General features: G+C 42.9%; 1 protein-coding gene across 1 annotated transcript; it reads right to left on the bottom strand.

The window, feature by feature from the left end:
- Positions 1–8,768: 8,768 nt before the first annotated feature.
- On the bottom strand, positions 8,769–19,249 carry LOC129330266 (vomeronasal type-2 receptor 26-like). Its single transcript, XM_054980305.1, has 6 exons — positions 19,107–19,249; positions 17,028–17,319; positions 15,518–16,381; positions 13,589–13,816; positions 11,375–11,501; positions 8,769–9,673 (listed from the first exon to the last, which is right to left on the bottom strand). The coding sequence occupies exons 1-6, from the start codon at positions 19,247–19,249 to the stop codon at positions 8,769–8,771; spliced, it is 2,559 nt and encodes an 852-aa protein (XP_054836280.1).
- Positions 19,250–23,908: the final 4,659 nt, after the last annotated feature.

The raw sequence follows: 23,908 nt of genomic DNA, 5'->3' as shown, positions 1-23,908 counted from the left end.
TCTGCCTTACAGAGTTTCCAAAGCATCAACAGGTCCTGCAGAGCATGAGTGCATTCCAAGGGCGGGTGCCACAATTGTAAAGGCCCTCTTCCTGGTGGAGGAAAATTGTGCACCCCATGGCCAGGAACTTCCAGCAAGACCTACAAAATGAATGGAGCAGGCGGAGGGAGGTCATACTGGGAGAGGTAGACTTGAAAGTATGAAGGTTCCATACCATGAGGGGATTTAAAGGTGAGGACCAACACCTTAGTTCCAGAGGCTAATTGGTAACCAGTGCAGCTCCTCCAAAATCAGTGTTATATGAGCTGATCATGGTGACTTGGTCAGCAACTTAGCATCCACATTCTGCACCACCTGAAGCCTCCAGAGCATCTTCAAGGGTAACCCTACCTAGGTCAAATTGCAGTAGTCTAAACGAGAGGTGACCATCGCATGGATCAGTGTGGTAAGGTCCAATTGACATAGATATAGGGGAAATTTTAGTGCCTGGCGAAGATGGAAAAATGCTGTTCTAGCCACCATGGACACTTGTTTGTCCATGGGAAGCTTAGAATCAAGCCAAAGCCCCAAACTCTTCACAGAGTCCACAGCAGAAAATGGGACTCCGCCGAATAATGGGATTGACAATTTTCCTATTTGAAAAAATGTTATTGGGTTAGGATCAGTTTTAATTCACGTTACAATCAATTCTCCCCATTCCTAGTTTCTAACCCCCTCCCTCCCCCCCCCTTTTTGTTGACTTCCAACAGTTTTCCAACCCTTTGTCCTTTTTCCCTTACTCCTTTTAATCTCCTCTATCTAACAAATGTATATTCTCCCTTTATTCTAAGCAATACTTCTTTAACTATTTTTAATACTCTGTACCCTAACTATACGTCCCTTTTTCCATATTAGATAAACAATTTATCCCATTTTTCATAATTCCCATTTCAATTATTTCCATAAATCATAAACCATATGATTTTAACTTATACTCCATATATATTACTCATTCTATCTTCTTCTTTCTATTTTAGTTATACTTTAGTTATATTTGGTTACATTAGTATTTCTGTTTCCCTTCATATATCTATATATCTGTCATCATATGATATCAATCAATTTGACTCATATATATCTTCAGTTAACATATTCAGTTTGGTACATTATACAAATCTTACCAGAAAGAAAATATTATTAGTTAGTCAATCCTTATAATTAACCCTTATAATTAGATATTTTCTATCAATATTCTATTTGTTGTTCTGTATATGTCAATCTAGTAACCTAGCTGCTTAGAAATTCACGTTTACCTATTCTCCCCCCCGGTAAAGTCACCCCCCCCTGCATTTTATTATATTTCAATAGTTCTCAAACTGCCACAGTTCACCTCCCACCTCCCATTTCTTCACCAGATATTGTTTCAGCTTCTCCCAGTCTGTGTTAAACTGTCCTGGGTCAAGGTTTCTCAGTTTTCTTGTCATTTTGTCCATTTCTGCCATATACAGCAATTTGTAGATCCAGTCTTCAATAGTTGGCACTTCTTGTACTTTCCATTTTTGCGCATACAAAAGTCTAGCTGCTGCTGTCATATAAAATAACAACGTCCTGTGATGGGCTGGAATTCCCTCCATTCCCAAGTTTAGTAGCAGGAGTTCTGGGCTCTTATTAATTTGAAATTGTAAAATCTCGCTTATTACTCTTATTATTTCCCCCCAGTACTGCCTGGCTACCTCACACGTCCACCACATATGGTAGAGGGAACCCTCATGTTTCTTGCATTTCCAGCACTTATTAGAAGTGTTCAAATTCCCTAGCGCAATCTTCTTTGGTGTCATGTACCAACGGTAAATCATTTTGTAAATGTTCTCTTTAATACTAGTACACGTCGTAATCTTCATTGTAGTCTTCCACAAGTATTCCCATGCCTCCATTGTTATTTCTTTGTTGAAATTTATGGCCCACTTCACCATTTGTACTTTAACTGTTTCGTCCTCAGTATACCATTTCAACAGTACTTGGTATACCTTAGATATTCCCTTCTTGTCATCTTTTAAAAGCGTCTGCTCTAGTTCCGAATTCTCTGTTCGTATGCCTCCCTTTACAGAGTCCGAATTGTATAGATCTCTGATCTGTCCATACTGAAACCAGTCGTAATTAGGTGATAGCTCCTCCTGAGTCTTTATTTTCAGTTTAGATGATTCTATTCGGGTTATCTCCTTGTAAGTTAAACATTGTTGCTCAGTATCGACAGCTCTCGGATCTATCACCTCATATGGAACTACCCACAAAGGGATTCCTTCTTGTAAATAGACTCTGTATTTCTTCCAAATTACATATAAACTTCTCCGTATATAATGGTGCAGGAACATCAAGTTCGCCTTTACTTTGTCATGCCATAGGTATGCGTGCCATCCAAAAAAATTTTTATATCCCTCTAGGGCCAGTAATTTCTTATTTTTCAACGTCATCCAATCTTTCAACCACACTAGGCAGATTGCATCATGATAAAGTCTTAAATTGGGCAGTTGCATTCCGCCTCTTTCTTTTGCATCTTGTAGGACTTTCATTTTCACTCGAGGCTTCTTGCCTGCCCAAACAAAGTCTGATATTTTCCTCTGCCATTTTTCAAACTGCTTGGAGTCCCTGATGATTGGTATTGTCTGTAGCAAAAACATTACTCTTGGTAACACATTCATCTTAACTGCTGCAATCCTTCCCAACCATGACAAATTCAATCTATTCCATTTAATCAGATCTCGCTCTATCTGAGTCCATAATTTTTCATAGTTATTTTTAAATAAATCTATGTTCTTTGCAGTCAGTTCAACTCCCAAGTATTTCACCTTACTTGTTACTTCACAATCCGTTATTTCCATTAGCAATTGTTGTTTTTGCTTGGTCATGTTTTTGCATAATATCTTTGACTTCTTTTTGTTAATAAAAAAACCTGCCAAATCTCCAAACTCCTTAATCTTGTCTATCACTTTTGGCATGTTTTCCATTGGGTCCTCTACAATTAACATTATATCGTCCGCAAATGCTCTGACCTTATAAGAATAGTCCTTTATTTTTATTCCACGAATTTCTTCATCTTGTCGTATTTGTATCATCAGGATCTCCAATACCAAAATGAACAACAGCGGAGACAACGGGCAACCTTGTCTTGTTCCTTTGCTTATTGTCAATTTCTTAGTAACCTCATCATTCACCACAATTGCTGCATTCTGGTCTCTATAGATTTCCTTAATTGCTCTAATGAATCTTTCTCCCATTTGTAGCTTTTCCATGGTGGCAAACATAAAGTCCCAGTTTAAATTGTCAAACGCTTTTTCAGCATCAACAAAGAAGAAACCAACCTCTTTATCACAACGCTTATCATAATATTCAATAGCATTGATCACTGTCCTTAAATTGTCTCTGATTTGTCTATCTGGCAAAAAGCCTGCTTGTTCCTCCTCAATAACTTCCGAAAGCCACCCCTTCAGTCTCTCCGCCAGTATCTTCGCAAAAATTTTGTAGTCATTGTTAAGTAACGATATAGGTCTGTAGTTTTTCACATTAGTCAAGTCTTGGCCCTCTTTGGGGATCAATGATATATTCGCTTCATTCCAGGTGTCTGGAATCCGTTGATCCTTTAAAACTCCATTGATCACCTCTTTTAGGAATGGTGCCAGTTCGTTGGCCATTACCTTATAAAATTTAGCCGTAAGTCCGTCTGGCCCTGGCGCCTTTCCCAGATTTACAGATTGTATTGCCTTGCTTAATTCCTCATCCGTTACTTCATTGTTCAGTCTATTTCTCCAAGCTTCCGAAATTACTGGGAGTTTCACTTTCTCCAAATATGTCGCTATTGATTCTTTGTTCACCTCTTTCTTGTTATACAACTTAGCATAAAATTTGTAAAAGGCTCTACTAATGGTAGTCTGTTCCAAATACGTTTTATTATCTTCACAAATTTTATTTATTATTTTCCTTTCCCTTCTCTTTTTCAATTGCCATGCCAAATACTTCCCAGGTTTATTTGCACCTTCAAACATTTTCTGATTCAATCTTTTAAGGTTCCACTCCAATTCTTTATTATTCATTGCTGTCAGCTGTTCTTGAAGTATTTTAATGTCCTGATATAATTTCTTTTTCCCTGGTCTCTTTTTTAACTGTATTTCTTTGGCTTTTATTTTCTCCTCAATCTCTTGTCTCTTCTCTTCTTTCTTTTTCCTGGCTCTACCGTTTAAGTCCATTAGTATGCCCCTTATTACCGCCTTGTAGGTATCCCAAACTTTATTAGTTGGTACTTCTTTATTCACGTTGTATTGTATGAAGAACTTTGTCTCTCTTCTCAGCATCTCCATATTCTCTCCTTCCTGTAGCAAGTCCTCATTTATTCTCCATGCTTTCCTTTTTCTCCTTCTCCCTAATTTCCACATGATTGGATTGTGATCTGAGCCTACCATCGGCATTATTTCTACCTCCTTAGTCCATAACGCTAAGTCCTTTGATGCCCAGATCATATCAATTCTCGATAGTGTAGAATGCCTTGCAGAGTAAAAAGTAAATTGTCTGCTTTTAGGATTTTCTCTTCTCCATACATCTTCTAAAGTCTCCTGTTGTATCAGCTCAAAAAAGAGCTTTGGTAATAGTCCTCTTTTCTTTTGTGCCGTTGATGTCTTTTTATCTAATTCCAAGTTTGTCACTCCATTGAAGTCTCCAGCAAGAATTATCTGGTCGTATGAAAGGTCATCTAATTGCTTCCTCAAATCCTCAAAGAAGCTTTCTTTTGCCCCGTTAGGTGCATAAAGTCCGACTACCAATACTCTCTTTAAATTCCACGTACATTCCACTGCTATAAATCTAGCTTCCACATCTTTCATTACAAATTTTGGCTGTAGCTCCTCTTTTATATACAACACCACTCCTCTTTTCTTCTTATTAGAGGCCGCTGCAAATTCATTGCCCAATTTTTCCAATTTTAGATATTTTACATCCTGCTTTCGAATATGGGTCTCTTGTAAACACACAATATCGCATTTTTGTTTTAATAGCCAGTGGAAAATACTTTTTCTCTTGTTCGGTGAATTTAGTCCATTTACATTCCAAGATAGAACTTTACACTCCATATTCATGGTCTTATTGCTGGTAAGTCCTTTTCATAGTCCCTTAAAAATCTCTCCATCTCTCGCTCAGATCTGATCCGCTTTTTGGCCCCTCCAAATTCGAAGGACACACCTTCTGGTAATTCCCATCTGTACCTGATTTTCATGTCCTTCAGAATCTGAATTAGCACTTTATATTTTTTCCGATCTAGTAACACTGATCTGGGTAGTTCCTTCATTATAATAATCGTCTTGCCATCAATCTCCAATGGATCTTGAAACTGTTTAGTCACAATCTTCTCTTTCATATTTCGAGTCGTAAACTGCACAATCACGTCTCTTGGTAATTTCCTCTGGGTTGCAATTCTCGAAACCTCAGCTGCTTCTCCATGTGTTTACTTTCCGCAACCGCCATTCTTCCCCTCATCAGTCTCATCTCTGTTTGTTGCGTGTCTGCTAAGTTCTCCATCGCGCCTTCTACTGCTTTAACTCTCTGCTGCGTTCCTTGTAATTCATTTTGTATTGTTTCCATACCTTTCTTCACTTCTGACAGCTCCGATTTTACTGTCTGTTTAACCTCTTTAATCAGCTCCAATTTCGTGTCTTTAAGTTCTTTAATCACTTCTAAAAGTTTTTTATCCAGGTTTTCTATTGCCGATTGCCACTCTTTTTTCGACATCGTGGGGCTTGCTTTGGCTCGCTCCCACGAGTCCGCTCTCTTCCTTAACTCCGTGGCGTAAGATTTAATGTCTTTTTTAGTTCAAATATCCCGGTCTTCTTGCAAAAACTAATTTTTAAAGAGTCCAAAATGTCGGGCGTCTTTTCTCTATGGTTCCTCTATGATTTTTGTAATCCAAAATGGCTTGCTTCCTCTTCCGCTGAAGCCGCGGCCCTTCCCCTTTCAAAGATGGTGATTCCCTTCTTCCTGCCCTCCGGCAAGGGCCGCTTCTCTCCAGCAACTCTATTGTTATTACGTACTTCCTGTCTCCCGACTTCCCACAGTAGGTCTCGCGATGGTATCTTTTTCTCACAGCTCCATAACCGCAAGTATTCAAAACAATAGTCCAATTTCTTTAATAACTTCTTTAAACTTAGTCTCTTTTCTAATATAACTCTTGCCGAGTCTTCCCCTCCTTGTTATTAGCCTGTTGCAGTTTGAAAATCTACTTTTATTCTTCTTTACTTTTAACAATCTGTCCCGTATCAGAAGATAGTGATCTTTACCTTCTCATTCACTTTTCTTGGGTTGTAGTCGCTGTTTCGATTTTAGTTTCTCCTCTCCACTTCTTCCCCCAATCGAAGCTTGGGTATGTAGGTCTTATGCCAACCAGGTTGGCCCCAGAACTGCCGCAGAGATCGTAGCCGACCTGTCGCAGGGTGGGACCTCAAGGATCGGGAGGGGACCCGTTGCGTAGAGCCCCCCCTCGTCCGAGATCAAACACACCCTAGGGTCTTGAGCGTTCTTTGCCTGCTCTCCGCCTGAGAGCAGTCGGCCGCGGGCTATATTTCCCCCGCCAGCCGCTTAAAAACGGCAGTCCGGTCAGCTCCGCAAGTGGAGCTGCTTCAGACCTCCATGAATCCCAAACCGGAAGTCGGATTGACAATTTTCCCACAGCTGAAGTCCTTCCCAGCCATAGGGCCTCAGTTTCCAAAGGACTTAGCTTCAGCCAGCTACACTTCAGCCACTCCACTACAGCATCCAGGCATTGGGCCAAGGAAGAGAGATCGGCTTCTGGTTGCTTGCCAAGTACAAGGTAGAGTTGGGTGCCATCAGCATACTGGGGGCCCCCAACCCCAAGCCGCCTAACAACATCTGCTAGAGGGTGCATTTCTAAAAGCATCGGGGACAAGATCATGAAACGGTGGTTGTTTTGCTGCTGTCTTCCTGGACCACGATCTTTGAGACTGGTAACTATCACCTTGCCTGAAACTGCTTTCTCCCCCTTTCCCCCTTGATTTTTTTCGTTAGCCTTGTATGTGGGCTGTGGGTTGTTTTCTGTACATTTGCCCTTTTTATTTTCTCTTTAATTTTTTAAAAAAACCCTTTCCGGTTGAACATTTGCCTGATTTATTTGAATTGATTATGTTCTGTTTCAGCAATTCTTCAACCCCATATTGGATCCTTGCTAATACTATGTCTTTGTAAACTTATATTCACTTACCCTATGACATTGTTTAAGGAAATGTTCTTGACACTGTATTCATTTACCCTATGAAATTGTTTAAGGAAATGTTCTTGACACTGTATGGAAATGCCTGCCTTTCTCCTTGCCACTGATTGTACTAATCTCACACTATGTAATCCACCTTGAGTCTCAGTGAGAAAGGCGGAATATAAATAACATGAATGGATGGATGGATGGATGGATGGATGGATGGATGGATGGATGGATGGATGGATGGATGGATGGATGGATGGATGGATGAATGATACAGCTGGCCATCTGAGGCTGGGAGGAATGGCTTACCCAAGGCCACCTACTGAGCTCATGGCAGTAGTGGGATACAAACCAGTACAGTGCTGATTCACAGCCCAGCCACTTAACCGCTATGCTACAGCAGCTCCCTTTGTTAACCAGACAACCTGTGGAAAACCTATACATTGACATTAATTTGAATATCTGCCACACAAAGTTTGTTTTATGTACAAGGCATTTGTATTCCAGGCAGCGCCGGATCCAGTGTTGCCAACGCCCGGGGCAACCCTTGGTTGACTGCCTCGCGTGCGTGCGCAGAGAGAGCATGCTCTCCATGCTGCGTGATGACGGCACTTTGGTGACGTCATTACACAGGGCGGACGGAGGCAGTGTGTGGGGCTGAGAAGCCACCTGCCCCATTCGCCTCCCTGCAGGCGAATGGAGCAGGCGGCCTCGCAGCCCCCCACGCTGCTTTCGCCTGCTGCTCAGGACAGGGGGCAGCCGGCTTGCCGTGCACCCCCTGCCCTCCAGGGTAGGCAAAAGGCAGTGTGGCCCTCCATGCTGCTTTCACCTGCCCCGCAGGACAGGGGGCAGCCGGCTTGCCGCGCACCCCCTGCCCTACAGGGCAGGCAAAAGGCAGCACCTTCCTGGTGGCGCCGCCCCCCCCCCCCTAGATCCGGCCCTGATTCCAGGATTTGGAATATGCCACAATTGCTCAGGAAAATGGTTTCTGTTGTCTCGGCAAGTTTATTTTATGGACACGGCATGTGTATCCCAGCATTTATAAGATGCCTCAGTGACTCAAGCATATGCCGAGTGTCTTCTTAAAGAAAGTCATGAAATTAGAATACTAATCTAGATCTGTGATGGTGATTTTGGAACCACAGTAAGAAGTTATTCTGGATTAATTCATTCAGTGAAAAAGGCATTCCTTTATTCAGAAAGTATCAAGGGGATTATAAAGGAAATATGGCAAATAAGTATTGATGACATTTACATCCACCACAGTTTGTTAAAGCCCATTGTCAATTATGGAAAATTTAATAAACAACTGATCAAGAGGCAACACTGTCACAATGGAAATCTAACCTCAAAATTCTGTATGTTAAGAAACAATATTCAGTAATCATGCGATCACAAGTGTAATTTATATGAATTAGTCATAAATTGGTTGTGTTTCCTTCAGATGTATAAGAGGAATGGATTAGACTGACACCTCTGTTAGACCCATGGTCATTTTTCTATATATATGATCCAGAATACAAATAATAGGATGGTTTTAATTTTTTGCCCTCCTCATTAGCTGTTCCCTATTATTCAGCTCAGGCCTCAGAACAATAATGTAGCATTTGGGGGAAAAGATGCAGATCAGCAACCCAGCACCAGATGCCAAGATAGAAAAGACCTCCACGGCGACCATGTATTTCCCTTTGGTGCTCAGGTAGGTTGGAAGGAAAGACGCCCAAACACTGCAAAATACCAGCATGCTGAAGGTGATGAACTTGGCTTCATTAAAGCTGTCTGGCAGATGCCTGGCTAGGAAAGCCACACTCAAGCTGACAAGGGACAGAAGTCCCAAGTAGCCCAAGGAAATGTAAAACAGGACGGCGGATCCTTCATTGCACTGAACTATGATCTCCCTAGTCAGCGAATGTGCGTCAGAATCTGGAAACGGGGGGGAGGTTCCCAGCCACACGATACAAATGGACACTTCAATAAGGGAACAGGAAAGGACAAGGAAGTTGGCCAGTCTTTTCCCCACCCATTTCCTGATGTTGGATCCCGGTTTGGTAGCCATGAAAGCTACAACCACAGTGATGGTTTTGGCCAGCACACAGGAAACAGCCGCTGAAAAGATGATACTGAAAGCAGATTGTTGGATGGAACAGGTCATCTGCCCAGGTCGTCCAATGAAGAGCAAGGAACAGAGGAAGCACAGCAAGAGGGAAATGAGGAGAGCGTAGGTGATATGGCGGTTGTTGGCCTTAACTATGGGGGTATCTTGGTGTGTGATGAAAATTGCTAGAACCCAAAATGTGATCAGGGAAAAAGAAAGAGCAACGGCTGTCAAAGTGATCCCTAAAAGTTCTTGATAAGACAGAAACTGTAGAGTCTTGGGCACACATCGATCATGTTCTGTCCTTGGATGCTGATCTTCTGGACATTTGATACAATCCTCCATATCTGGGAAAAACGGGAAATGGGTCATATCTCAGTCTCAATTCAAGTCCAACTTCCATCCGGTCCAATTCAGGTCCAATTTTCATTACTGCCTTTGCAATCAGGTCAGAGAGGGAGAAATTCCTTGCAATGATTTCTCAGTGTTTGCTTTTTTATAAAAAGACACATTTTATAGGCTCTCATTCCTGCTTACTTTTATTATCAACTAGCTTGCTACCCGTGCTTCACTATGGTATTTAATTACTTTAAATCCAGTTATAATATTTTCAGTAAGTAACATTGTTTGAATTTGGGGTGGGTGGGTTTATGGTGGTTTTGTAGTATAATAGCATAGTACCCAAGCTTCACAAAAGTGTTTGAATAAAGTAAAGCATGTTATCCCTATTCAGGAGTCTTGTATTGACTTTCTTCAACTTTCTGCAGGTACCTTTAATTGATTTTTACCTAAAAACAAAGAGTTCCACAGCTGACCAATCAAAGATGGGGGGGGGGTGCAACCAGTAAGGAGCCTGCCAGTCATACAGGAAAGCCAGGCCCCACAGGGAGATTGGCGGTCCTAATGAACTTTTAGCAGATGACTGGGAGGTGTATTTTACCTCAGAACACATTCAATGATTCACAATAACAACTGTATACTGTTTAAAATGGGGAGGTGAGGCCCAATCAAGCCGCATATGGAAATGATCTTGAAAGTTTGGCCGAATCAGGGAAGAGTAGCCGAGCTGGCAGTGGGCGGGGTACAAGCAGGCAGCAGCCTGCCAGTCACTAAGGGAAACTGTATCCCTTTGGGAAAACACATTTTACCTCTTTTTACACCTTTAGGGAAGCGAATTTCTGAAAATCCCTTCTTAGTGGGTGTTTACATCATGAAAAGAACGTACTCTCCAAATTTCATGTTTCTAGGTCCAGGGGTATGGGCTGGGTGTTAATGAATCAGTCCGGAGACTTGTCTTGATATATATAAGAGTGAGAATTGCCACAACTTTTTGAAGAACATTACGAGGACAATGGGTGCCTTTGGGCCAGCCCTTACATCTCAAACAAGGCTTAGAGCACTGGTGGCTAAACTGTATTTGTAGGAGAGGCTAGTAAGAGATTCTCAAGACTCTTCCTGGGCTGCATTCAGACTTGGAACCAGACTCCTCAGAGGACAAACACCTCAAGGGAAGATTCAGGCCTCAGAATATGCCCAGCATCACCAGACTGGACCCACCTCCAGAGTTCCTGGACTCCGAGGCCTTGGCTGAAGGCCTTCTCCTGAAGCCTCAGCTCAGCGAACCACTCTCAGCTTCTCAGACCCAAGAGTAGATCCCTTGGGCTACACCCAGGTTCTTCCCCAGGGCTACCAGCTTGCAGGTGGGGCCTGGAGTTCTCCTCGAATGACCACTGACCTCCCTTGGAAACACAATAGCAACTACAGAGGGTTGGGTCTTTGGCACCACATCCCTATTGGGCTCCTTCTTCTCCTCAGATCTCCAGGAACTAACCCACTCAGAGTTGGCAGCCCTATTCTCCCCTCACCTGACAGGACGAACAAAGACAGCAGGCCCATGAAGAGATCACACAATAGTGAAGAAGAGACAGACTTGCAGCCCTTGCTCCTGTAGTGAGCCAGATGCCTTCTGTGGTGTACACACTCCTAGTTCCTTGCAGGAGTGGATTATCAAAGCCATTATGTGCACAATGTGGCCACACATCAACTACCTGTCTTGTCTGTGATCTTCCCTTCTGGGCATGGAGCACAATCATAGCAGCAAAAGTTCTCCCCTTCCTTCTTTTTCTTCTGGTAGCCGGGCTTGCAGCGGTCATTACACAGAGACAAGGGCTGTCCCTATCGAAAAATGTGAAAAGGACTTAGGATGGGCCATTAGCTGATGAAACTGTTAAGGGATTTTTGGGGACCCCCTCCTCTAAAACTAATATGAGAGCATTCATTCAAGCAAAAACACACAGACACATGAGGTAAACTTGCTCTGATGGCAAATTCTTTCTCCCTCACTTCTGAGATTAACTGCAGATCTCATGGTAGGCAAGAAAAGTCTCTGAGCAAACAGTAAACATCATCTTGTTTTCATTCCATGACCAAGATTTTAGCCTGGGAGAAGCTTCTTTCCCAAAGTGTTTCGAACTCATAACAAAAATATGGATTCGGCTTTTGAAACATTTGTATAACTGACCTGTCACTTAAGCGTTTCGAGGGCCATGCATTCTGGGAAAATGTTATTCAGAAGGCATGTTTGTATTAACCTTTGTGATTTTTTATTCTGTAAATAATTAGTGCAAAGATAGATTCTCTGATGTAACTGTTCTTCATGCTTATGGGCTAAGGAGAGTATGCAACTGAGCTTTATTTGGAAATAATAAAACTCCTGTTTCTTTTTATCACTCTGATTGGAGTCTTGGAATATATTTGGGGAAGCTGTAGTAGGGAAATTAATAATTGACAGCAGAGTACAATTTTTAAAAAAAATTCTCCTATCAGAAACCAACTGTTGAAATGGAATTTCACAGAACATTAGGGATCCAGTAACCTGCTAGTATGTTTCTTATCAGGATATTATTTTTGCAGCATCTCTCTTTCATGAGGAAAATATAAAACCCAAAGAAATGAAATGTATTGCTCAGCCTTCACTCCACAGCAGAAATGTTATCTGGCTTCCTCACAAGCCCTCCAAATTTTAACAAAGGCATGGACAAGCGGTCATGGTGTTTCATATGTTTTCAAATATTTAGCACTTTGAAGTCAAATTTCTCTTTAGTTTTTGAATGTGAATTATCGAGCTTTCTCAGCATAAAAAACCTAGAATTGGGACTCTTCCACTCCAGTCATCCAAATCAGTATATCTAATTTTGAAGACGGTCAGATCTGTGGATAATCTGGAGACGGGAAACATGAACAGACAAGGCAGATGGTTCTACAAACCTGAAAAAAGCCCCAGATTTGTGAGAATCTGGCACACCCAGCCGCAGCAACGCTGCATAAGCTGGGGGCCATATTTTGCTGGCTTGCCCGGGGAGGAGACAGACCCCCTTCCCAGGCATACGGTCATTTCGGCTGGGGGCGGAGCTTGCGCCTTAGAAGGCTGCTCTGCTCTTCCAGCCCCTCAGTGCCACCTTTTTGCTTGGCCCACCCACCTCGCCCTGTCATAATGCAGGATTAGCCAGCTGCTGTTTCCAGAGCCAGGTAGGAATTTTTTGCCCGTTTCCTGATTGGCTGTTGGTTTGGGGTTTTTTTCACCTACCTTGCACTGCTGGCAGAGGTTAAAGGTTTTGGCCTGGGTGGTGCCGTTTAGGTTCCCTTGGCAGGAGATTTTTGGGAATAGGGAGCAGGCCGGTGAGCACCCACTGGCATTTCCCCCAGACATGGGGGAACAGGGTCTACCATCAGTGCGGTATGCTTGTGACGGCTACCACAGCACAGGCAGAGGCCTGCAGGGATCCCCAGGTACAATTCCTTCCCTCATGCTGTACGGCTGGGGCGTTAGGAGCTTGGTGGGGGGATCCATTAGCCTGGCTGGCCGGGTTGCAACTATTCAATGGATGGCCTACACCCGGGGCTTTGGGGCTTGCCCAGACAGGCCAAGGCGGTGGTCAGGTGTGACCCCGTGGCTTGACCTGTACTGCATAGTTGGCCCTTGCCGTAGTTATGCAGTTTATATTGTTGTTATATTAATAAATGGCCATTTATCTCCAAGCCTGTGTCTGTTTCTTATTCCGGCTAAGTCAGCAAAATGTGAAATCTAAAAAAAAAGTCTATTAGGAGATTAACTCCTCCCGCCCCCCACAAATAATGGAAGCAGTGCCTATAGCTTGAAGAACCTCAATATCATTGTGGCAATTGCTTGGCAACCACAAGAGTATTGTGAAATGCCCCCACAATTCTTTGGGGGTCCCCTGCTTGTACTTTATAATCCTCACCTTATTAAAACTTCTTGGCCAGACAATCAAATCCTCATGAATCATGAATTCTTTCCCTTCCACATCACTGGGATCCACTCTTCCAACATTCACCATCTTGAAGGATTTGTTTGGGAAAGTGACCAAGTTCATTATGTCCAATCCAGCTCCCATTTCTCGGTTATCATTAAAGGATATTGTTTCACCAGCTGAGTTATTAAATAAAATGCCTTGAAGGAACGGGTCAATCTGGTTGAAGAAAAGATACAAACATATCAATGTCTTCATGCCAGGATTTACAGATATTGATCCTTGCTGATACATTTTGTGTCATTGCATCTAGACCCAGACTGGCAATGCAGCCATATTGTTATATTCTGTGAGGAGTACCTGCTGGATCACACCAATGGTTCAACTACTGGTTAGTTCCTAAGCTGTTTAATAATTCAGTCATGGAGTTTGCCTATGCTCTGTTTCAACACTGTTAAAAACCTTTGTTTTCATTCTTTCTTTCTCTGTAAATCTTGCAAATTGCATATATATACCCATTACATGTATATTGAAATGTCGTGATATTGATTGTACTGACTCGCACTATGTAATCCGTCTTGAGTCTCAGTGAGAAAGGTGGCCTATCACTGATATATATTTTTTAAAAATCTACTGTTTCCACCCTGGCATAATTTTTTAAACCATTATCCTGTCCCCCTCTTGGTCATCTATTTTTCTAAACTGCAAAGCTCCAGATTCTTTATCCTTCCTGCAGGCACTCCAGCCAGTTAATTCTCTTGGTTGACTACAATTTATTTGTTTCTGTTAAAGATGTTGCAATTAGATATGAAGCAGGGGCTATCGAGCCTCATCTCCTTGTGCCTCCTGAATCACAGGTGCAATCCCTTCCAAAAACTCCTGCTCAGTCCTATCATAATAGAGAGTAGAGTGAGTTTTTGCAATAGCCGGGCTGTGGTTGTTTCTTCTTTGTCCATACTTTAATGTGAGGGATAAGTGAGAACAGGGTCCAAGGATTTGCGCTTATACCACTTTTCCTTTGAATCCTTGCTTGCATGCTTACACTTCAATTATGTTATTAAACTCTCTTATAATTTGGATGCGGTTAGCCTGGACTCCAAGATCATTCCACACCCAGTTGGGACACACTTCCCCAGGAGAGGCAAGGGGTAGAGGGCAGAAGGTGATCTCTTCATCCCCAAGTTACATGTGAGTGGAGCCTTTTAATGGGAAAGCAGTAAAGGGGGTGAAAGCCTTTAGGGGCTGTTTAGGAGGAGGAGCCATTTGAGGGCCAGAAGGTGGCAGCAACTCAAAGAGAAGGAAAAGGCAAGCAGAAAAAGAGAGGGAGCCAAGCTGCACAGGGATCCAGGAAGTACAAAACTGAAGCTAGAAGGGCTCCACCGGAGAAAAAGAAACTCTGGTGTAAAGGAACGCAAGGTTCCACAACAAATAGCAAAAGAGATTTAGTATAATATTTTATATTTTTCTAGTATTAAAGGGCAGAGTGCTAATATAGTGCAAAACTCAAGAAACCAATCTATATACAGTATAAATAAACTTACAACAATCAATCAATAGTATAAATGAGCAGGATCAATCAATACTTCTTAAAGTCCAACCCTGATTTATACTATTGATTGATTATTTATTGTAAGGTTATTTATACTGTACATATATTGGTTTCTTGGGTTTTACACTATTTTAGCACTTTGCACTTTAATGCTAGAAAAAAAATATACTAAATCTCTTTTGCTATTTGTTATGGAACATTGAGTTCCCTTACACCAGAGTTTCTTTTGCAATTAGGGATCCAGGAAGGCTGGCTAGCCCTTTTCTCTCCCGTATGCCCAGAAACTGAGAAACCCATAAAGGCACAGAGTCAATGGAATGTGACCTCCACCCCCATCCCGACAAGAGAGAGAGAGCTTGTGGAAGCATTACCTGCCAAGGTGAGACATCTTGAAGTTCAGCTCTTTGACCACCCATCATCAATCTCTCCTTGGATATGGAAGAGTCGATGAGTTGCAAAGTGTGCCCTATGGCATAGACAGCATTGTAGATACTGTAGCTGTGGCCAGTTGTGTGCATTTCAAAAACAGTCACAGGGAGGATCTCCAACGCCTCCTCCCCAGTACATGTACCATTAGCATCTGTAGGCTCCAAGGCATTGGAAAATGTACAGTCAAATGCTTGCTCCCAGAAGTCCTTGAAGAAACCATCTCCTTGTTTCCCAGGAGGTTTCATGTCCTGAAGAAATTTGTGGAATTCTAGAAGCTCCTTTGAGTGAATTCTGAAGACAAGGGCACCATGGAAGAACTCAAAATCCCATCCCTTTTGAAAGCCTGATAATGCAAAATCCACCTGGGTAGTCATAACCCACACCTTCCTAAACGAAGAGATTTCCTTGTATTTCAGATTGCCTAGTAGCAGCAAAGTATTAAGTGCTGCAATAGTCTTACTATCTCCATAGAGGATAAATGTGTTGGCTTTGCTGTCAATGAGAGGCACATATATATTTGAGACTAAATCTGCAATAACATATAAGGAATTAAAATGCTCTTGGCTTAAGATTCTTTCTGTGAAGTCCAAACATATTCCATTCTGGGACAGCAATGGCTCCAGTACCTGCAGGAAATGTTCTCCGTCATCATCATCTGCAGCAAAGAGCCCAACCCATCTCCATCCAAAATGCTGAAGCAACCAGATAATCCCCATATACTGACGAGATTCATTAGGAATCATATGAATAAATGAAGTCACTTGTGTTGCATCCCTCTCCTTGGAGGCAAATGAGCCATACGGGAGCTAAAGGGAAATACCAAGATATTTTTAGGATGGGTTCATGTCTTTTTTCATGTTAGCAATTGATAAACAAATTTTCCTGAATCATTAGAGTACATGATGCAATTTCTGGGAAACAGTCATGAGGAAGAAATCCCCCCCCTCAAAAAAATTATATTCCCAGTACTTCCTGAGACCCCCCTACCTAAGAAAGAGGACCTTTCTCATTGTGTTGTGGCTCCCTCCCATCCATTGCCCCTTGCGAGGCCACTGGTGGTGTCTTTGCGGCTTCTGAAATGCCAATACCTCTGCCTAATTTGAAGATAGGATCTCCACCCACTGAAACAACCCTCTGGGCCTCTTTGGCTCCTGCAGGAGCCAAGGTAAGTCAGGTCAAGGAAGACCCAGCTGTCTTATATTTATTTTGTTCATTTATCAGGCAGTGATTGATTTTGCCATTAACCATATTCCTTCTTGATTGCTGACCTCATGTAGGCAGCAACAGATCAAAGGCTTCGGCCTCTATGCCCTACTGTTGGCCCCGCAGACTAACTGGTTAGCCAATTCATGAGAGAGGATGCTGAACTAGATGGACCACCACTTTGATCCAGCAGGGCTCTTCTTAGGTTCTGAATCCTACAGAAGAGAGTACAATTTGTCAAATGCCTACCTGCGGAATCTTGTAAAGATGGAGGATGTTTGCCATACAGAAGGAGATATCAGAGCTGAGTCCCCCAATGACAGCCATTAGGTTTTTTCGAGTGTCACATTCATAGTTTGGAAAATATCTATGCAGTTTGAACAACATATCCAGAATAGTTCGATAGGCCATCCTCAGGTCACTGTAGCTGTCATAGATGTGGAACCCGAGAGTGACATTGGACAAGATCTTGGGGTTCTCATTGATCTCATTTACTGCAAACACCAATGCAAGGATGTGCTGGTAGAACTTCGTGAACATACTGTAAGGAGATTTAAATGTCCCTTAACAGGAGAGTTGTTTTATGCATTCAGGCAAATAGGGGTCTTCCTCTGAAAGCTTTAGCTGCAATTTATTTGTAATTGTTTATAATGCCAGCATTTCTTTGCTCATTATGCTACATCGTGGAGGTAGCTTTATATGAGAAGAACAAGTTTGCTCCCATTTTGAGTTCCTTGGTCTTCAGTTGAGATTCTTTAGAATTTCAAAGCCAGGCTCAAGAAAGTGCTGAGTCAAGACTTTTCAAAGCAAAGGTTTCATAACACCTTCATGGGCCAGGATTGAAAACTTCATAGCAGGATGAAGTAAGAACATTTAAACATGTTACTCTATGTTTATCATTATGTCATAATCTCCAAACCAGGCTGTTCTATATCACATTTTGCTTTTCTTGAGTGAATAAATGCATCACACCTTCAGCATGTGGTCTCCTAGATTTTACCATGTAGGAGGGAATGCAGGCTAAAAGAGTTTGGTGTGCAACATCTGGAACTATTGTTGCTTGTTTTTCATCAGCAAAATGTTTCACAGCACATATGGTCCCAAATGTTTTCATCCATTCTCCCCATATATTCTTTTACTCTTAACAATGTATATGTGACCATTTTGAAAAAAATAGATTTGGATCCAGTCTCATTTTGCAGTTGCCACCAATTCTCCCTTCCTGCTACTCCCCCCCCCCCCGATTGTTCACCACAGTCCACAACTTCTTGAGGTATATAATTTCATTGAGTCAAAGGACTAAGAAGAGTGGGGGTGTCAGGAACGTTTTGTTCTGTGTTGGATCCCAACATTAAACCAAAATTCAAAATGAGGGATGCATGATGCTAACAAGACAGTTTTTCATTTAAAACAAACAGGGAAACAAATGGGAAAAAAAGAGAGAAGCTGCTGTCTGCCAAATCATACAAACATCATGAGATTTCAGCATTAGAAAGAAGAAGAAAATATCATGTCTACTAAGTAGAGAAGAAAACCATGATGAATATTGGGAGGGACAACAAAACACAGTCTAAAATGATGTCAGAGATTTTACTGGGCGGAAAAAGTGCAACTGGAGGAAAAGAAAAGATCGGGAGAAACAGATAAGAGCTTCAGCATATCTATATTGAATTTTTTGCCATGTCTTTGTAAACATGCATTTTCTTTCCTATGGTATTGCTTATTGACATGTCCTTGATATTGACTGTACGACTCTCACATTATGTAATCCTTCTGGAGTCCCATTGACTGTTCTTTATCATCAAGAGAGTACTAACAGCAGTTATTTGGATTCTTTTCATAGTTTGTCTCCTACACCTGTGCCAACATTATTTTTTAAAAAATCTGAATTCCTGTTATGTATGAAGCGTCTTCTCATTTTCGTACATTTTTCCATGCTCCACAATCACTCATAAATTTGACTTTTGAACAGGGGTTTATATATTTCTGTCATCCCCCCATGTTCCACAGTCTTATACATTTGTTCTCTAAAGAATCTGCTCATTTCTAACTACATTCAACTTTGGTGTGACATACCCCATCCCTCAAATATCACCTTATGCCTTCCCTCTTGCTCTGACATATAAAGAAATCTCATTGTGAGATCAAAAGGCCCCAGTGGATACAGATAAATGCAGGAGGCACACAATTCAGAAAGAGACCCAAAAGGAGGATTCTGTAGTGAAAACAGCTCATGCGCTCTGTGTCTATCCTGACATACATTATAAAGGTGGTTAGAGTTTAAGGTCTCCTTACAAGAAGCAAGAGAAAAAATGTTTCATTCCTTACTGTGGTAGCTTGAGCAGCTCCTGTGAAGGATGGCCATTGAAGGTTAGTTCATGGAAATGGTAAACACTCAGGAAAGCAATCCCACCAATGAGGAGGTCCCCTGGCTGGTACCACTCGTGCGGAATAGGGATGGAGTCCTTCATCGTGCACTTTGTAGTGTCTGTTTGGCATGCCACTGGAAGCACCAGCAGCAGCAACACTACTGGCCCCAGCATCTGCAAGCAACCCTTGACTCTGGATCTAACTTCTCCTGTACCCATCTAAAGCTTCAGCCTGACTTAATCCAGCTGTCTTAGATGGTGGCTGAGTCTGCAAATACACCTTATAATCTCTAAGCTAAAGCATCAGTACAATTGCAAATATGTGCCTTGAATGCCATCTGCAACTGCAAACATTCTGAATTCCAGGCTGGCTTCACAAAGCAAAACGTATGAGCTCAAACGGACAGACCCCTGCCTGTTCTGTTCCCTGAGGTTTCAGTGGCAAAGGGATTTTTAAAACTACGTTCAGAATTGTTTTGTGGTTTTTTAGTGTCTTGTTCAAGGAAAGAAATTGTAGTGATTTAGATAATTGTGGAGGGAGATGGTTGCAGAATCTGGATAGGAAATATTTTTCGCAGATCAGGCCACTAGTCTCATCTGTGTCTTAGTTGGGATTGCCAGCTGATGTCTGGCAACCAGTGGAGGGGGGCACACAGGGATGGGGAGGAACGGCGCAGCACTGGTGGCTTGACATCCCTTCTGCTGAATAACATAAGTGACGACATATTGCTGGAGTTATGTCAAGGCAATGCTGTCGGATTTGGGGGAAACTCTACGGTAAAACCAGTGATTTGGCCAAATCCTAGAGCATCACTTCAACATCACACCAGCAATGTAACATCACTTTTCCAGAAGTGACATCACTCCAGCAATGTGGAAGCCTTTTTTAAAAATCATCCCAACAGTAGAGTAACCAGACCAAGTCTTACAACCGTTGGAGGGCTGGGGGCAGGAGCTGTGGTTTTCTGTGATGTCAGTGATGTCGCTGACATCTATACATCACTTCCAGGCACACCCAGAAATGGCAAAATTGGGCCCATTCCAGTCTGGTTTCCACCCAGGTCATGGGACTGAGACAGTGTTGGTCGCCCTCATAGACGATCTCCGCAGGCATTTGGATCAGGGCGGGTCAGCACTGCTGGTGTTGCTAGACCTCTCAGCAGCGTTTGACACGGTTGACCAATTGATAACCCACCGCCTTGCTGATGTGGGGATTCAAGGGACTGACTTGCAGTGGCTTGTCTCTTTTCTCCATGGCCAGGGACAGAGAGTGGTGCTGGAGGAGAGGCTATCAGCACATCAATCCTTGGTGTGCGGCATCCCCCAGGGTGTGTTACTCTCCCCATTGTTGTGTAATCTTCAGCCTGATGTCACTGACATCTATATATCACTTCCAAATACACCCAGAAATGGCAAAACATAGCTCTAGGGATTGTAGGAAACTCTACAGTAAACTCAATGGCCTTAGCGGGAGGCCTGGAAAGTCTACCCATTGGTCCTTAGGGGAAGAACAGGAAATGAAAAGGTGGATCAGGAGTAGAGATGGGCACGATCCAAAAAATTTTAATGATCCAGCGGATTGTGGATCGGCGCCGACGATCCCGAATTAATGATCCGCGCCAATCATCTCCCGTTCCCGAGCCGTGGAATTGTGGATAGTGGATCATGGAGGCAAAAGCAGAGGGGTGCCCCACTGTTCCCAGTGATACAGGAATGGTGGGTGATGCCAGCGGCATCTGTGTTTGTGTTTGGACATCAGAGCTGCCTATCAGGGTTTGCAGGGATGAGATTGAAGTGCCCATGGCTACAGAACACCCCCTTCTCCCTCCCTCCCCTGGGTGTCTTCTCCCAACTTGTGACTGCTTTGCTGCTCCGTGGTTGGAAGGAAGCCCTGCTGATCAAGGAAAGCTGGGCTTCCATTCAGGTTTCCAGGGTGACAGAAGGAGGGCAAACAGAGCTCAGCCATTCCCCTGGCTCCGTTGCCAGGGGAATAGATTGCTGGTGCCTGAGTGTCTGGATCCCTGATCCGAGGACGATCGCCCCAATCCAGGGCTCTCACAATCACAGGATCATTGGCCTTGGCCGATCATCTGCCATGTCACGATCACGTGATCGCCATTATCGTGGGGTTTTTTCGATCGTAATGCGGATTGTGCCCATCTCTAATCAGGAGGCTGCCTTAGCCTTAATGGAACATAAAGCCTGAAGTGGGTTCCAGATTTTCATAGCATAATCCAGCAGAAGATCCCAACCTTAAAATGAAGCAACCGGTTTGACTGGGGACTTGATTCCGTGTTTCATTGGAAGCCTGCTTATTCAATCTAATTGTATTGGTTTAAATGGATGTGCTTGCATATGTGCCTGGTGTTAGGCAATTAGGTACTGGGCTGGAGCTCATTAGCTTGGAGCTGGTCATGTGCTGCAGAAGATGGATGCTGCTGTAGGAATGTAGTCCACACGTGGGGCCTGAAGTTCTTCTGGAACCAATCTCCAGACTACAGAGATTGGTTCCCTTGGAGGTAATGCCAGCTTTGGAGGGTGGATGCTATGAAATCAAATCCACAATGGGCTCCCTCTCCTCCCAAAACTCTACCCTCCACAAGCTCCACCCTCAAATCTCCAGGAATTTCTCAAGCCAGATCTGTAACTGGCTTATTGCATTAGAAAAGAAAGAGAAGCCCTTTATTGTAAAGGAACCCCATGCTGAGACAGTAAAGAGAGAGAAAGGATGGAGAAAGACTGCGGAGAGAACATCTTGCATTCCAGTTGGAGAAAGAAGCAGGAAAGGGAGGAGTTAGCTAGAAGGAAGGCTCTCCTACGAGTAGCATTGTGGACCCTCAAAGGAACAGCAACCAACCAAATGAGAGGAAGGATACAAGAACTGACCTATCTAGCCTTGCGAGCTCTACTGCCTCCTGGGAAGCACTTGTCTGCCCTGTGCAAAGGAACATTGCACAGTCCTTTACTTCCAAATCAACCTTATTCATTTATTTAAAACAATTACTGAAGTCAAAACACACCCTCAGTGCTGAAAAGAAGACCACTCCCTACATCCAGTTTTGAATTATTCTGCTAGGGGCAAAGTTTTTAATATGATAATTTAGGGTTGATTCCAAAATACACCTCATGCTAATTTTCTCCCCATATTTTGAAGTTCCAAGTTACTTATTCTGGTTAGCTCAGTAGAACAGATCTCTTAGTGATTCTTTCTTGTTCCTTTGTGGCTTCCGGATTTTTCATTTAACTGTTAGGGAATCTTGGGGGTGCTCTATTGTTTTCTGCCTGTGTCCTCATCTCCCCTCATTCCATCCTGTATTTTGGTTGTAATAACATGAAGGTCTTGCTGTGTACAGTCATTTTGCACTCTGAGAACAAATGAAGGCTACATATGTTTCCTTCCTGCCCTATTCTTAGCCTTGGATATGACCTTCCTCAGCAATGTAGAGATAATTACAGAATCTTTCTGACAGTTTGTTACATGACCTGAAAAGAAATATAATCTCAGCTAGACATGGGCACAAACAGCATTACGAACAGAAAAAAACAACAAACAGCCCGATGGTTGTTGTGGGTTTTCCGGGCTGTATTGCCGTGGTCTTGGCATTGTAGTTCCTGACGTTTCGCCAGCAGTTGTGGCTGGAATCTTCAGAGGTGTAGCACCAAAAGACAGAGATCTCTCAGTGTCACAGTGTGGAAAAGATGTAGGTCATTTGTATCTACTCAGGAGGGGTGGGGTTGAGCTGAGTCATCCTGTAAGAGTTTCCCAGGGTGTGGAATGCTAATGGCGGGAGGCTTCACTGTATCCTGAGGAGGTTCTTTTGCATATGGATTGGTACTTGATGTGCTAATCTTCTCTGCAGGGCTATTGTCGGGGACAGAATGTTTTGTTAGCCTGGTGTTTTTCAGAACTGGAAACCATGCTCTGTTCATTCTTAAGGTTTCTTTTTTCCTGTTGAAGTTTTGCTTATGCTTGTGAATTTCAATGGCTTCCCTGTGCAGTCTGACAAAGTAGTTGGAAGTGTTGTCCAGTATTTTGGTGTCCTGGAATAAGATACTGTGCCCTGTTTGCGTTAGGCTATGTTCAGCCACTGCTGATTTTTCAGGTTGTCCAAGTCTGCAGTGTCTTTCATGTTCTTTTATTCTTGTCTGGATGCTACGCTTTGTGGTCCCGATGTACACTTGTCCACAGCTGCAGGGTATACGGTATACTCCTGCAGAGGTGAGGGGGTCTCTACTGTCTTTTGCTGATCATAGCATCTGTTGTATTTTTCGGGTGGGTCTGAATACTGCTTGAAGGTTATGCTTTTTCATAAGCTTTCCCATCTGATCAGTAATTCCTGTGATATATGGCAAAAACACTTTTCCTGTAGGAGACTGTTTTTCCTTGGTTGTTTGATTCATCCTAGGTTTGATTGCTCTTCGGATTTCATTTCTGGAGTAGCCATTTGCCTGATGTACGTGGTGTAGATGATTAATTTCCTCATTGAGAAAGTGCGGCTCACATATCCGTCTTGCACGATCCACTAATGTTTTCATTATGCCTCTTTTCTGTCGGGGGTGGTGATTGGAGTTTTTGTGTAAGTACCGATCAGTGTGAGTTGGTTTCCTGTAGACCTTGTGACCTAACTGAAAGTTTGCTTTGCGGATGACCAAGGTATCCAGGAATGGGAGTTTTCCCTTGATTTCTTTCTCCATTGTGAATTGTATGTTCAGGTGGATGTTGTTGAGATGATTCAAAAACCCCATCAATTCTTCCTCCCC

This window comes from Eublepharis macularius, chromosome 5 (genome assembly GCF_028583425.1).
Source record: "Eublepharis macularius isolate TG4126 chromosome 5, MPM_Emac_v1.0, whole genome shotgun sequence".
Classification (NCBI taxonomy): Eukaryota; Metazoa; Chordata; class Lepidosauria; order Squamata; family Eublepharidae; genus Eublepharis; species Eublepharis macularius.
This window is presented reverse-complemented; position numbering and strand designations above follow the sequence as displayed.

Excerpts from the sequence above, each read along its gene's own strand:
- LOC129330266 (XM_054980305.1), bottom strand. The coding sequence starts at position 19,249 with ATGAAGGACTCCATCCCTATTCCGCACGAGTGGTACCAGCCAGGGGAC. Across the intron at positions 11,502-13,588 it reads GGCCAAGAAGTTTTAATAAG|GGACAGCCCTTGTCTCTGTG; the intron begins GTGAGGATTATA and ends ATTTTTCGATAG. Across the intron at positions 9,674-11,374 it reads GAAGATCACAGACAAGACAG|ATATGGAGGATTGTATCAAA; the intron begins GTAGTTGATGTG and ends CGTTTTTCCCAG.